At 41.3% G+C, this 13,880-nt stretch overlaps 2 protein-coding genes across 4 annotated transcripts; both read right to left on the bottom strand.

The window, feature by feature from the left end:
- Positions 1-628: 628 nt before the first annotated feature.
- On the bottom strand, positions 629-5,145 carry zgc:91910 (Zinc finger protein 706-like). 2 transcript variants are annotated; one of them, XM_042213198.1, is made up of 4 exons: positions 5,010-5,145; positions 3,373-3,523; positions 1,971-2,092; positions 629-1,631 (listed from the first exon to the last, which is right to left on the bottom strand). In XM_042213198.1, the coding sequence occupies exons 2-3, from the start codon at positions 3,505-3,507 to the stop codon at positions 1,997-1,999; spliced, it is 231 nt and encodes a 76-aa protein (XP_042069132.1). In that variant the 5' UTR covers positions 3,508-3,523; positions 5,010-5,145; the 3' UTR covers positions 629-1,631; positions 1,971-1,996. The 2 variants fall into 2 exon arrangements, with proteins under 2 accessions (XP_042069132.1, XP_005945393.1); XM_005945331.2 differs by having other exon boundaries at positions 629-1,630; positions 1,964-2,092.
- On the bottom strand, positions 5,146-13,755 carry LOC102289367 (snaclec 27). 2 transcript variants are annotated; one of them, XM_042213197.1, is made up of 8 exons: positions 9,416-13,755; positions 9,275-9,346; positions 9,114-9,140; positions 8,790-8,834; positions 7,369-7,538; positions 7,088-7,219; positions 6,820-6,919; positions 5,146-6,730 (listed from the first exon to the last, which is right to left on the bottom strand). In XM_042213197.1, the coding sequence occupies exons 2-8, from the start codon at positions 9,324-9,326 to the stop codon at positions 6,651-6,653; spliced, it is 606 nt and encodes a 201-aa protein (XP_042069131.1). In that variant the 5' UTR covers positions 9,327-9,346; positions 9,416-13,755; the 3' UTR covers positions 5,146-6,650. The 2 variants fall into 2 exon arrangements, with proteins under 2 accessions (XP_042069131.1, XP_005945394.1); XM_005945332.2 differs by having other exon boundaries at positions 9,275-9,349.
- Positions 13,756-13,880: the final 125 nt, after the last annotated feature.

Genomic DNA, 13,880 nt, shown 5'->3' on the forward strand with positions numbered 1-13,880 from the left:
TTGGAGCTCTGCGGTTTCTCCGATTCTTTAAGAACAACACAGATTTTATCCTGAAGGCGCGTTTTATATAAGTAAACTGAGCTGTATCTCACCAACAACCATGAGAATTTACCTGTATTTAGTTAATGCTGCAAATGCGTAAATATATTAAGCCTAAAAAGCTGTTAAGTCTTGCTAGAATTACAGAGTCACACCTGTTATTGTCACCAGTGTCTCTCCGATCACATGACTGTCCAATTAACATTATTCAGACTAATAATTCAAACCAGAACGTGTCTATTACCAGAACTCTATTGTCTATAAATATCTGCATACTCATGTTAAATTAAATAGACTGCATTTATTTCAGGAGCAGCCCAAGACTGCTCCACACCTCGCTTTGAGTCCGTGGATCCAGATTAGTTGATATTTTCTAAATGGTCTTGAAATCATCGCCTCTAAAACAAAATTTCATGCAAATCCATCCCAAACTTTTAACTTAACCTCTTTATATGTTAGCCTGAAGTAGCAAGTCTGAGTTAAAGACAGTTAATAGTCACAGTCTGAGTAATACACACAAAAACTAACTGTATTGATTTAAAAACAAAAACGATTCTCATGCAGAATAAAAGGCATCTGAGCAGACCGATCACATTAAATACATTTTTCAATTTATTGAAAAGGGTAAAAAAAAAAGTTACAGTGAAAACAAATTATTTTTGCTTGCTAGTGATTTAAAGAAGACCCAAAAAGAAAATCCTTAACTCTTATCTTTTGCAGTTTCGGAACTAAATGATTTCTCTCTCAGTCCTTTGGGGCTACGTACAGCTTCTTCAAACTACAGCTGAAAGCATCGCTGAGCACAGAGCTGCGTGTTTGGTTTACAGAACAACTCCTGCTTTAACTGAGGCGGGACAAAGATGGGGGGTGTTATTGCCAAGAAGGATGACACTGAGAAGTCCAAGTGGAAGAGATTTGAAAAAGAGTGCGTTATAGACTTGCTGTGTGGTTAACGTGAGGTACTGTTGTAAGGTGTTACCGAGTGTGGACACCTGTGGAGCAGCAGCAGCATGGAGGAGGCAAAGCTGTGGAGTCCGACCATACAGACAGGAAGTTAAAGGAAACGTTTAGTCGCCTTAAGGAGCCAATTTTGGGATTTTTTTGGGGAGAGAAAGAAAAATCAGAGCTGAAGAGTTGACCCGACAGCAGAGCCACGTCCATGTGGGAGTGAAGTGAATGTGCCGTCGCCTCATTGGACGACACCGTTTCAATAGAACCGGCTGTCAGGTAGACACACATTCAGAAATTTTATTTTACATCCTATTGAAGCTTTTCCAGATCCCCGTCATTAGTCACAATTTTGATTCAGTGTAAGCAGACAGATAATCTTGCTGGTTCTGCTTCCCCCCCTCCCCAACCTGGGATAACAAGGTAGTTGTACACAATAAATATAAAATTGGGCTGCTGGTGTACGCCTGCCCCATCATTACTGTTTTCTCTTACACAAACATGTACGTACACAGCACATACACACATCCGCCCCGTCCCGCCTTCCCAACCCGATGTCCGTGAATTCTGAGAGGTCCCAGCGTTCGTCGCCAACGTCCTTCAGGTGCCGCGAGTTGATGTTTAATCCGTAGTCATTGTGTATCTGTAAGCAACAGTTTGTGGGGTCATGTTTACAGTTTAAACACAGTTTCCTCATGTTTGATGTGCAGTTTCACTCCAATATTAATTTAAACAGAATCAAGAAAGTTCTCAATCTGCTTTCGGTTCCAACTGGAGTGTCCCGTCAACTCACAGCCGGTCTCCAAAGCAGAAACGAGGACGCCAGCTGCAGTCCGAGGAGGACTTGTAGTGCAGCCAACATCATACAACACAAATCTGACCAGTAAGCAACCTGGCAGAGCAAATTCTGGTCTAAATTTGAAACCTGGAGAGTGGGAAACACTGTGTTTTTTTAAACACTACAGGTACTACTCACCCAGATTCAGGTTCAGGTCCAGTCAGCAGTCCTTTATGCCTGAACATCTGCAAGCTCGGGAGGCATGGGGGACTTGGGATGTTTGCTCTCAAAGTGCTGCTTGAAGGTTTTGGGGTCGGGCATCTGTGTCTGAAAGGAGGAGGACAGTAAAAGCATGAGAAACAAAACACCAAGAAGGTCTCATTCCAACCATTAACAGGGCTTCACTTCCCCTGGCACAGCAGGTTAAGTAAGGCAACAGCAGCCTTACTTAACCCAAGTATGTTAAGCTTACTGTACTTGGATTCTGATCCAGGGAAATCTTTATCAGATAAACTATTTTCTTACGCGTTTCAAACCACTTTGTGTTTGCTGACTGGGGGCAAAGCCCTTAAAGAATACTTAACCGAAAATGCACCAACCAGCACTGTGAGTTTAACAATGTTTGAAACTATCAGCGATCATCTGACTGAGCCTCTGGGGGAAATTCAAAGTTTTGGGGTTTCCGGTGCTGATGGCAGAAAGATAGTCAAGCCTGGTTTCCTGTCTTGTGTTTCAGTGTTTACAGTTCAAACTAGGATGCAGATTTTAAAAAGCTAAACTGACAAATTTCTACAGTTAATTTCAGCCACTGTGTTTCTCTTGCTTTCCAACATAGACCATTTACCTGCAAGTAAAGCCTTCCCATGATTGGTTAACATTATTCAGACTACAAACAAACCAAAAAGCTTCCAGTACAAAAAAAATCTTGTCTAAAATTCATGTAAAATCAATCCTGCTAACAAGTTATTAACATCTGAGACTGTCGCAGCTTGTAGCTACAAGCTGAACGTGAGCCTAACAGTGGAAGATGTCAAATGACATCCTTTAAACAACAACAACAACAAAAAAAAAAGGTGTAACATCTGGAATGATCCACCTGCTCTTTAATAATCCACATGTGCACATGAACCCGAGGAGGTAAGAAAGTTCAAACGTACCTACCGGTAATCTGTGGCCATCAGCTGAATAATTACCAAAGTGGATGCAAACTACTTTCCACTTTCAATCACTTCAGACTCTGTAAGCAGAACAGCTACATTTTAAAAACCCAGCTAAATGACCTCTGACCTTTTCCATCTCTGGCCCTGGTTGCACTTAACCGAGATATTTATGTGACCATTACGATAAACTCCCTGCAATTAACTTGAACCTATGACAATTACTGAAATTAGTGCATACAGACAAACCTGTCTTACATCTCTACAGTGCTGGTGAGAATCACTGCTCTAAAGAGTTTCCCTCGTCTCTCACATGCACAAACCCAGCCACATGACGTATGCAGCTGCTGACTGGTTGTTTTAACATCTTAAAATATGAAGCATCAACATTTTAAAAACAAAGGTGAAAGGCCTCTGCGAGCTTCAGCAGAAGCTGTGGCTGTTTCTTACCCGGCAGACAGGGCAGGTGTGGACCAGGGCGGCCTTGGCTGCAGTCTTCTGGTCAGCGCCCTGAGATTTCTTCTTCTCTGCTGCCTTCTTGGCGTTCTTCTGCTGGGACTGAATCTTCTGCTGCCCACGAGCCATGGCCCTCAGCTTCAACCTGCAGGAACGACCGGCAACAAGTTATAACGGCACAAGAACCTACCTTCTAGTCGTGCATTTCTTTTGCATTAAACAAAGTATCTTAAGGGATCTGAAAACCACATGTTAAGGGTTTATTTCTTCAGACAATAAAGGCTTAAAATCAAACTGATTTGGATTATTGGCACACTGAATTACTCTCTGGTGAAGGGAGCTTGACTGAAATGTTTGTGGCATAGCTGTAATACATTTGTAAAAATTTACTTTGTCAACTTTTTCCATAAAGTTCTGTATAAGTGCCAGATTTTACCTTTCAGAAATAAACATTTGTATTATGATTACGGACTTCTTTAATTGTCAAAGTGATCCAGCAGCCACAATCTCTTCTTGAGCGGACCTTTATTATTGTGGGGTCACCAGGTGTGTTTGATCTAGCAGAGTCGGATGGTCTTCACGCCTTTGGAGCGGGAGTTGCACGTTTGATTAGGTTAGACTCCCCTATGCTCTCACAGCTTGTCAACACGTGTGTTGACAAGGTACAACACACGTGTTACGGCAAGGGAGAGATATCATCACCCCAAGTGCGATAGAAGAAGGATCACTGAATGCGAGAGGAACTGACCGAAGCTTGAAACCGGACTATGTGACCTCACGTACCCTCAGAAGATCAACTAGATGATGTGACTGCAGTACTACGGTGTCAGTAGTAAGAAGAGTTACTGATATAATCATCGAAAATGTAGGCAGGTTAGTCGTTATAACATAAATATATTATATATCTACTCAAAAATAATCTCTCAGGTGACTTGCTGTAGCAGTGTCTGGATACAGCTTTTCACACATTTTAAACGATTTGAATTATACAGTGATTCCAAACGCATCAACACAGATTTTATGGTCCCGGGGACCAACAACCAAACTTGATTTACTTAACACTTCAAACATAACTGCCTGGGGGGCGTTACTAAGATGGCTGCCGAGTGGCGAGGTTAGCTTCTAGAAGGACTTTGATATAAATACAATTGGAAATCCGGACGGCGCCAACCAATAAACGATCTTAAGGGGAACAACACGCATTAATCAAGCACCACTTATGACCCTTTGTATATTCTCATAAAAAAGTAAAGGCGTCAAATCATCACAACTTTCAGTCCTTTAAAGATCGTTAACAGCAGCTACCCTCGACGACCGAGGAGAGAGCCTCTAACAGGTTACTAATAACTAACCGATGCCACTGACTTTTGTATTGTTTTCCTGACAAAATGTTAAATAAACAGCTGAAAACCGTCATCACCGCCAGCGGGCCTCTCCTCAGCCGGGGCCGCCTTGCTAACCCTGTTAGCTGAGCTAGCTAGGGAAGCTGATATTACACGTGATCGCGAGTTACAGAGCTGTGCGGTGTTTTTATACTAAAGACGAAGCAGTGTTGAGTACAAATCCGGATTAAAAAACGCCAGAATAAATAACAGCTCCCTAACAGGAAGATTTTTTTTCTGCGGTTTTACCTTCGAGATGCGGCTCTGCCTTCGCTCCTTTGTCGTTATCTCTTTTTTTTAATGTGCTAAAGGAAGCTGCGGAGGCTTTTATCTAAGCTTTGAAATGCGACAACGAGACCAGCAGCGCCCCCTGCTGGACCGGGGCGGAGCTTCACGTTCATCCAGAGATAATATAACTATCTAGCCCCGAACGAGTGACGTTGTGATACACCTGAGTTATTATAGTTGTGATTTTTTATTTCATTTTATGCTTGGTTTCAATCTGTAAAACAAAAGCCCAGACAATTAATGGAAGTCCTTTTCTCTTTCCTTAATGTCCTGCCTCCGATACAACTTACTCTAATTTTCACATAATTTCCTTAGGGATTATAAAGGTATTCTGATTTTTAAGCCTTTGTTTTTCCTCCTCTCTCTCTGTTGTACATGGCCCCTCTCAGTACTCCTGTCAACTTTATGCATCTTCCTGACTATCCTACTTTTTCTTTGCTGTTTTCCTTTGAAAACTTTCCTGCACTTCCTCATTACATCACCAAGTCTCCTTATTTTCTTTCCTCTGTCCAGAGGATATTTCAAACACCTCAGAGAGTGGTTTAGAAGAGTTCTCAACATTCTCCTTTCTTGTACTTCCACCATTTAATCCTTGACTCTGTCTTCACCCACTTCTTCTTTTGGATTTCTAAAGTTGTCCGACAGACTATCATCTGATGCTGCCTAGCTACATTTTACAATCTCTATCACTTCATCCAACTTACTCCAGAATTTTTCTTTCTCTTAATTGATATTCAATCTGTGGGGCATATACACTGACATCAGCCCTTCAATTTTTAGTTTCAAACTCCTGTCTGACTCTCTCTGTACCTCCAGAACATTACTAACATGCTCTTCCTTCAAGATTAACTCTACCTCATTTTTCTTCCTATCTACAGCATGATAGATGCTGTAGATAGAAAGCATCTATCAAGCGTTAAATCTACTTCTAACGCTCCCAGCCTTGTTTCTCTTCCTCTTGGTCTTTTTTCACACATCTACCTTCCTTCTCCATGTCATATCATCCTGCTCTCTCTCTTAACCAGTCATAGTCTCTACATTTAAGTGTCAACAATATCACCGTTTCCACTGGCATACTATTAGCCAATAGCACAGGAGGCAGTTATTGTTAATCAGGGCTCCATCTGGTCTGGTAGAGAAATACTGTGATTTTGGATGTTTGATTTGGGAAAGATTGTATACTGGATGCCCTTCCTGATGCAGCCTTCACCATTTAACCAGGCTTGGCACTGGGTCTAGGAGCACATTAACCACGAGGGAAGCCACAATATCATGCCCTTCTGTTTATCCTGATTTAAAGACCCTGCTGTATGCTGATGACACTGATCTATACCGGGGGTACCATGAGAGAAGACCTCATCAAACAGTCGACATTTTATGAAAATAAAAAGCAGACCCGATTCATATATGAGACTGTATCAACCCTGCTTTGTACCATGACATTCATATACATATTATGCTGATGTACCCCAATGCACAAAGAGAAATAAATAAATAAATAAAACAGAACTGAGCTATGATTGAAGAGAAACCACTTTTATTTTGCAAAAAAGCAAAGGAATTTTAGATTTTGGTTTCATGTGATTGATTGCAGGTAAGTGCTTAATAACACAGCCCTGGTCTAAATGCACAAATGAAAGGAAGCCTCTCTCCACAAGGATGACGTTTCGGTGTGGGGTAATCTGATAAGAAAACAAGAGGAGTGACCATTCTGCTTTATATTTCAAAATGCATTTCTGCAGTCACTTGATTTAGTCACGTTACAATATACCTATTGCAAGGCAACGTCCCCATTTATTCCAGCCCTTTAGCAAGTCAGGGGCCATGAGTAAATCAGTTCCTGAACCATCACTCCATAGCCAATCTCCAAACTGTAAAAAACAAAAACGACAAGCAGTGTCAAGCAATGTAAGAAGAATTCAGCTGTAAAAATAAAATCATAACAACAGTCAAGGCACATATTTACAACAAGCAGGGAGACATTCATTCTTTAGCATAAATGTTCTGCTATAATAACAATTAATTGCATTTTACATTACCCTGACAGCATCAAAGGCGCCAATCCAGGCCGGACCATTGTATCCCATTTCATCCATGAGATTTATTACGAAATAATACTCATCCCATTCATGGATGGAGGCGAGGTTGGCACCAAACGACCAACAATATTCCTGTAAAAGCAGACACATCACAGGCAAACACAGTGCCTCAGACTTCAATGGTAACTGCACGCTTAAGTTACTTTTATAAATACTAAAAATAATGGATTTCTGAGTAATTTCTAAAGGTCTTCAGTAGAATTATGATGTAACACGGTTACCTCGGCATCTATCCAAGCCAGGGGGATATTAAAGAAGCCGAAGCATCGCCCCCAGTGCTCCTGAAACTCAGGGGGACAGTTCCCTCCATGTTGGTTTGGAGGCTCAGCGAATCCCTCTTTCCCTACAGCCATCCTTCCTGCTTTTTGCAGCGGCTGCCCTCTCTTCATCTCTGGTTAAAAAATAGTTAATGAACTACATCCTGAATTGACCAGAGATGAAGAAGTTCGAAATTGGGAAAAGTGCTGGTATTCCATAAACAATAGACTTAATTCAGAGAGTTTCTCTACATTTTATAATTTATAATTTCTTTTTTATATATAATGAAAAAAAAATTACACAATTGCCATGCAGGCGAGTCTTTATCCTCCACGCTCACGTCCTCTACCAGAGGCCTAGGAGCTTGAGGTTTTTGCTGTTCCTGTTAGAGATCTTGGATGACATTCCTGTGATCTGCTGGAGTCGCTCGCTCAGTTTGGGGGTCACTGACCGAGGGCTTGGATTACCACGATGACCACTGTTGCCTTCACCCTTCACATCTTCTCCAGCTACTTTCTCAGCTCTTGGTATTTCTCAAGGTTCTCGTGCTCCTTCTTCTTGATATTGCTAGCACTTTGTATAGCTACATCTAACACCACAGCCATCTTCCTCTGGTTGTTCACAACTACTGAGCCCAGTTGGTTAGCCATCATCAGAGTTTGTCCGCCTGTATCTGGAAGCATGTAATCTTGCTAGCTTCTTGCACCCTGCTGTTATGTGCTGGGTTGCTCAGGGGCTTCTTTACACAGCTGGAGCTTGTGCTCAGAGCTTGTTCCTGTGCTACCAAACCTTTCAGTCCAGCTTGCTGTAGGTTAAGCCCCCCAAAGCCTACCTCGGTACATGAGTGGGAGATATATAACTGAAGTTGCCTGGACTAGCAAGACTCACGTCAGGTGTTGAGGCTACTGGTACAAGGCTATGGCATAAGTGCACAGGGGATGAGAATAGGGAAAAGTTGGAGTCCTACTACATAACAATATACAGGAACATCTGTGCTGAGTATGGCCTAAATGTCCCAAAGAGATACACCCCCTAAGGTGGTTGAGAATGATCCTGTGGGACAAACTGGTTATGGCTAATTAAATGGACATTGTAGTGGTGGACAAGCAGAGCAAGAAGGCCGTAGTGATAGCAACATTAGGAAGAAGGAACATGAGAAGCTTGAGAAATACCTGAGAGAGCTGGTGCAGAAGATCTGCTCCTCGTAGTAATCAGAGCATTTGGTGCAGTGACCCCCAAACTCAGAATGATATCTGAGATTTCTGTCTAGAAGAGGAAAGTCTTAGGAGCAGCATGGATACTGTACAGTACCCTGAAGTTCCCAGGCCTCCGGTAGAGGACCCGTGATTGAAGGACAGACAAGTTAAGAAATATTCTCCCTTACCATCAGTCCTGTTTTGCTGAGCAGGGATCAGCTCCAGTGGTGACTCTAGTACAGAACATAACAAGAATGGATCAAATGTAGGTTTTAATGTACATTGTCAGCTTTGCATGTGCAGCAGGACAGTAGAAGTGGCACTGACCTCAGGGAACACAGTTACTTACACATTTGTACCATTTTCTTCCAGTTAATTGTTATTGCACGAACAAAGCCAGAAAACATAGAAAATACTTATCTGGAGAAAAAGTTACCTCTATGTAGCCTCTGTGCTGGCAGTAACTAACTTTGACCTACTTAATGTTAAAGATGCATCACAAGGACTTTTACCTTGCTTCATGTCAGGCACTGGATTTGCTGTGAAAGAGTATTTAGACTGAAGTTAAGCATTTTCAGAAACTACTTTGTTTTTGACAAAGACGTGCATCATATATGTCGCTGAATTTTTTTTTTTTCTGTTCAATGGTTTTCTTTGTTGTGATGAGTCTCACCTGTTGTGATGCACAAAGCAACACCGGCACAAAGAAGGAAAAATACCCTCATAGCTTGTTTTGGGTGATGGACTGCTGCAAAGAAAAGTAATAAATACAAATTCAAACAAACCCAAAGGAAAGAACAGAAAGTTCAGGCACCTGCTTCAGTGAAGTTTAACCTCTCGGCTGAATTCTGGAGTCCTGTGAAATAACAAACTCTTATATACAAGAAGAAACAAGGAAACAATTTTTTACTTATGGTTACTGATTGAATTAGGCACGGTTAAAAAATGACTTAAAATAAATAAATATATCAATAACTGTTCTGAAGACTCCAAAACAGGTGTTGTGTTCCAAAAAGTGCACACCTGCACCGATGACCAAGCAAATTCATGAAAATTCTGTAGCGTCTGCAAAGTCTTCACTCCTTGACCACTTCAATAGGTACGCCACTGTCCAACAAATTATGGCCCTAAACACAGAAGTCTTGTAGTTTTGCCTGCGTACATCACTACAGGGGATTTTAAACCCAACAATGCAGATTTGATTGAACAAACCAGCATAATTCAGTATTTTTATAATGATTGTTTTTAATACTTGGATTAAAGTTTGCAGTCAATGACTGCCTGAAGCCTAGAACTCACGGACATCACCAAACTCAGTTTCCTCCCTTGAGATGCTGTGTAGAAAGGAATACTTTGAAAACAACTCAACAGGAAGACTCCTGGATAACTATACTTCTAGATAGATGTGTTAGCAACAAAAGGATGCAACATCATGTGATACAAATGAAAATTATCAAAGGGAAAAAGGGGTTTTGTGTTCATTCTGTCTCTACTTGTAAAACCAGATACTGGTCACACTGATAAGGACCTAACACGCTGTCGAGTAACTGTCCGTCTCCTGGACTCTCCTCCATGTGCTGTGCTGGGTGACATAGCAAACCTAGCAATGGGACATACTTCTGTGAATCCAGAAATTGGACTACTTGCGCAACCTATAGGGTACAGCTACCAGTAGTGACAGTAGACCATGCAAAACTGGTGAAAACAACCCCCCAGAGAAGATGAGGGGGAAAAAAAATGCCAGTGGATTCCACCTGTAAAACCATTCCTTTTGGGGGTTGTCTGATTGTTGAACCTCTAGTGGACCAGTTAATTTAATTGACAGCAAAGAAGCTTAAAGTGATTAAAACCCTCTCTGCTACTTAACTGAAAAGATCAATATTCGTGAAGCTTAACAGACTTGATGCTGAACTGTGACTAGAAAGTGTCCCTTTCATTTTCCTTCTTGGGTGGGCCCCCCCAACTGTGTGTTTGTGGCCCTTCAGGCCACAGTAGGTCTTTAAGCAAGGAACTAAAAATTAAAAAACAACAACAAAAAAACCCTGAAATTTACTCGCAGACAGAGTCCAATATAATTGTTCACCCTTTAATCAGGGATGTGATTTAAAGTGATGTATTAGGTGACGGTTTGCCAAAGTAAGCAGAAGTGAGACATCTCAGGCTGAGGACAAGCTTGTTTCTGCAGGTTTGGCCCACAAAGAGCTCGAGCTGTGGATAAATGTTTTTTAACTTTTAATCCAAGTCACAAACAAGACAACCCACGCTGTGACACAGTTTCATCACTTTATTACAGTAAATGAGTCCATATCGTACGCACACAGAACAGAGACAGACTTGTTTGTTTCTCTCTCCCTCTCCCTCCAGCACTCAGGCTCAGTGGTCTACGGGCCAGAGTGACACTAAAGTAAACAGATTAAATAAAAAATTAACAGATGTGACTTTTGTTTTTTTAAAAGGAGGTAATATTAACATCTGAGTTTTCAGAGAATTTAAGAACAATTTCTGAGATTCAGACTTCATGAAACTGTCAGTAATGTACATCCACGCACACCTGATAGGTCTGTCGTAACACAGGCGCCCATGTCCACCCTGTTGTGATCGTTAGCAGCGATTCTGAATGCCACACAGCGCATAAACACAAAAATGCCCACATGTTGAGTACTAGCTGGACTCTAACCCAACTAAACACCTGTGAGATCGCTCGACACTTTTCCTCTCGATACTGCACAGTAATCATATTTTGCAAACTGTCACAAGCAAAAAGAGTTCTGTTCCAAAAGGAGAATTAATGAGACGCTCGCTCTGATCCCGAGGCGTCAGTTAAGACTGCATTGTCAAACCTGCTGGCATCTGTGTTGTGATGCTCTGGGTAAAAAGCACGAAAATTTTCCGAAACCATAACCAAGCAGTTTATAAACGCATAGATTGAGGCAAGTGGAAGTCAAAAGTGAAAACCTGTTAATCCTGGAAAGTCACCAACACTCCTCCAAGCTCCTTATGACGATGACAACTGGAGCTTTGGTTAAGCCTCAGAGCGCCAACACTGAAGGACACATTTCGTATAATGGGGGAGACACAGAGGCACCTAATAAAGCACCATCATATAACTCAGTAGGACATGTAAATCTCAGGTGCTTTTTAAACCTGCTCCACTTACAAGGCAAGAAATACAGGAAGTACAACCACACATAAAAATAAACAAAAAACACTAAAGAGCTTTATGAACTCTGATAAAATTTCTTAACTGGAGCTGGAGAAGCTAAGAGTTAACTTTCAACTTTATGCCACAGACTGTAAATAAATGATGGACATAACTCCTGTCAGGTCACCCGTTGGTTAGTGAGGTCATGTTATAAAGCCCCTGAGCAGATATTCTCACTGTCGCCATCTTAGCTTTCTGTAACGAGACATCATAGTGAGGGGGTAGACCCGACTGTGAAATGAAAGAAAAGCAAGATCGCAACTTGTTAACCAATAAGCACCATGTTCAGAGACTTGCAGTAACAACAGACAAGTGGGCGTGTCCAAAAACAAACTACACTTCAAGACGAGTGATTGAAGCGACTGAAACGAAGGATGCCAATGATTGACGTGTGAAGAGGTGATAAATACACTGATGGGTCATCTAAGCAACCAGAACCTTGGCTTCGCTTTTCAGAATCAGCGGCTACGTCCATCTTTTATATACAGTCTGTGCTTAACAAACCAAACTCTATGACTGAAATGAGTGAGAGTGGTGCGTTTGAGTGTGAGGAATAAAATAACTACACTGTGCACTGACCTTCACTGAATTGTTATGGGCTGCTTGTACTTTGTACTCTACCCCCTGTGAAGCAGTAACAGGAGCAATTACTTAGCCTAATAATGAAACTGAGTGCATTACTTTATCTGTGCTATAAGGATTAGGCTTGCTGGTGTTTGCCATCTACAGTCAAAAGGTAAAGACTACTGTAAATACGACCTGCACAACCTGCAAAGAGATTTTCTTTTACTTTTTTTTTTATGTTTTTCCAATTAAATTTACAGTCCATGTTTTTCCTCTTTCTGGGAAAAGCTGCAGGAAAAGGACCTGTTGGAGGATTGAATTAGTGCAGGTGGGAGTAAGTGGAACATCCTGTACATAAACAGCTCTTTTAGATATAATCACACTTAAATCAAAAATAAACCCCTTAAGTCTCACTTTAATGGTTTAATGTTCTGGACATTTCACATTTATTGACGTCACTGGCTGGCTTCTCGGGATAGACTCAAACCCAGAATGCTGCTTTTAAATGGCTCAGTCCTTTACAGGCGTCAGATTAGCTGATTATATTCACACTCGGTGAGCTGAGAGAGAGCATTATGGAACAGAACCCTTATAAGAAGCTCATTCAGCAGTCAGTCAGTCCACAGAGGACTAAAGGAGAAACAGGACGAGCTACTAAACAGTTTCACTGGTACACAAGAAAGAGAAGGAGAGAGAAAGATCGTCAACAAACATGAGGAGTGGCTGTTTTTTTTTTTCCTTTTCACTTTTGCAGTATTTACATTTTGGATAGTGAAAAAAATTATTTACAAAAATGCAGGAACTAAGACAGCTTAATGAGGGGAAATAAGATATAAACAACTCTGTAATAAAAGTAAAAAGAGGAACAAATAAAAATCAGTGATATTTACACGTGCGATAAGAGGAGGAGGGGAGTTAGGAAGTAAAATGGCTTCTGAAACCAGCCACATTTGAGTCCTCTCCTCAGGCTTGGTCACAGCTTTTCATTGCCTCAGAAAAGACTGACAGCTCTGCGTGTGAACGCTGTCGACCCGCAGAGTCGATCAAACGTGCTGGTTGGGCTCTTACAGCAGAGAAAGGGGGATGCAGCCGGCTTTAACGCGCCACAAACAAATGAAGCGGCTGGCGGGGAAGAGTGATTCTCCTCGTGTAAAATTAATGTGAACGTGTGGAGCAATTTAAAAAAAAATAAAAAATAAAAAAAAAAGGTGGGGTGGAGGAAAAGAGCAGGTGGAGGCAATGGTACAATAGTATCAAATATACTATACTACAAACTTTCAAGTGGTCTGTACGGCGTACTAAAAATCAGTATTGTTGGCTGCTCTATTCCTAAAACACTGGCTGTTCAGACTGTAGGTGGGAGTATTCTCAGACACACACACACACACAACACAAAAAAAAAAAAAAAAAAAAAAAAAAAAAAAAAAAAAAAAAAAAAAAAAAAAAAAAAAAAAAAAACCCCCCCCAAAAACAATCCAAACACCACATTTACTACACACTACACATCTCACTC

The sequence above is a fragment of the Haplochromis burtoni genome, unplaced genomic scaffold (assembly GCF_018398535.1).
Source record: "Haplochromis burtoni strain Fernald_Lab_line unplaced genomic scaffold, NCSU_Asbu1 Contig_425, whole genome shotgun sequence".
In the NCBI taxonomy this organism is placed as follows: Eukaryota; Metazoa; Chordata; class Actinopteri; order Cichliformes; family Cichlidae; genus Haplochromis; species Haplochromis burtoni.

What these genes read in the sequence shown, in the direction of transcription:
- zgc:91910 (XM_042213198.1), bottom strand. Translation starts at nt 3,507, where the DNA reads ATGGCTCGTGGGCAGCAGAAGATTCAGTCCCAGCAGAAGAACGCCAAG. An exon ending in ACACCTGCCCTGTCTGCCGG is followed by an intron (nt 2,093 to 3,372) that starts GTAAGAAACAGC and finishes TCCTCCTTTCAG; the next exon opens with ACACAGATGCCCGACCCCAA.
- LOC102289367 (XM_042213197.1), bottom strand. Translation starts at nt 9,326, where the DNA reads ATGAGGGTATTTTTCCTTCTTTGTGCCGGTGTTGCTTTGTGCATCACA. An exon ending in TGCTTTGTGCATCACAACAG is followed by an intron (nt 9,141 to 9,274) that starts GTGAGACTCATC and finishes ACTCTTTCACAG; the next exon opens with CAAATCCAGTGCCTGACATG. An exon ending in TCAGCAAAACAGGACTGATG is followed by an intron (nt 7,539 to 8,789) that starts GTAAGGGAGAAT and finishes TTTTTTAACCAG; the next exon opens with AGATGAAGAGAGGGCAGCCG.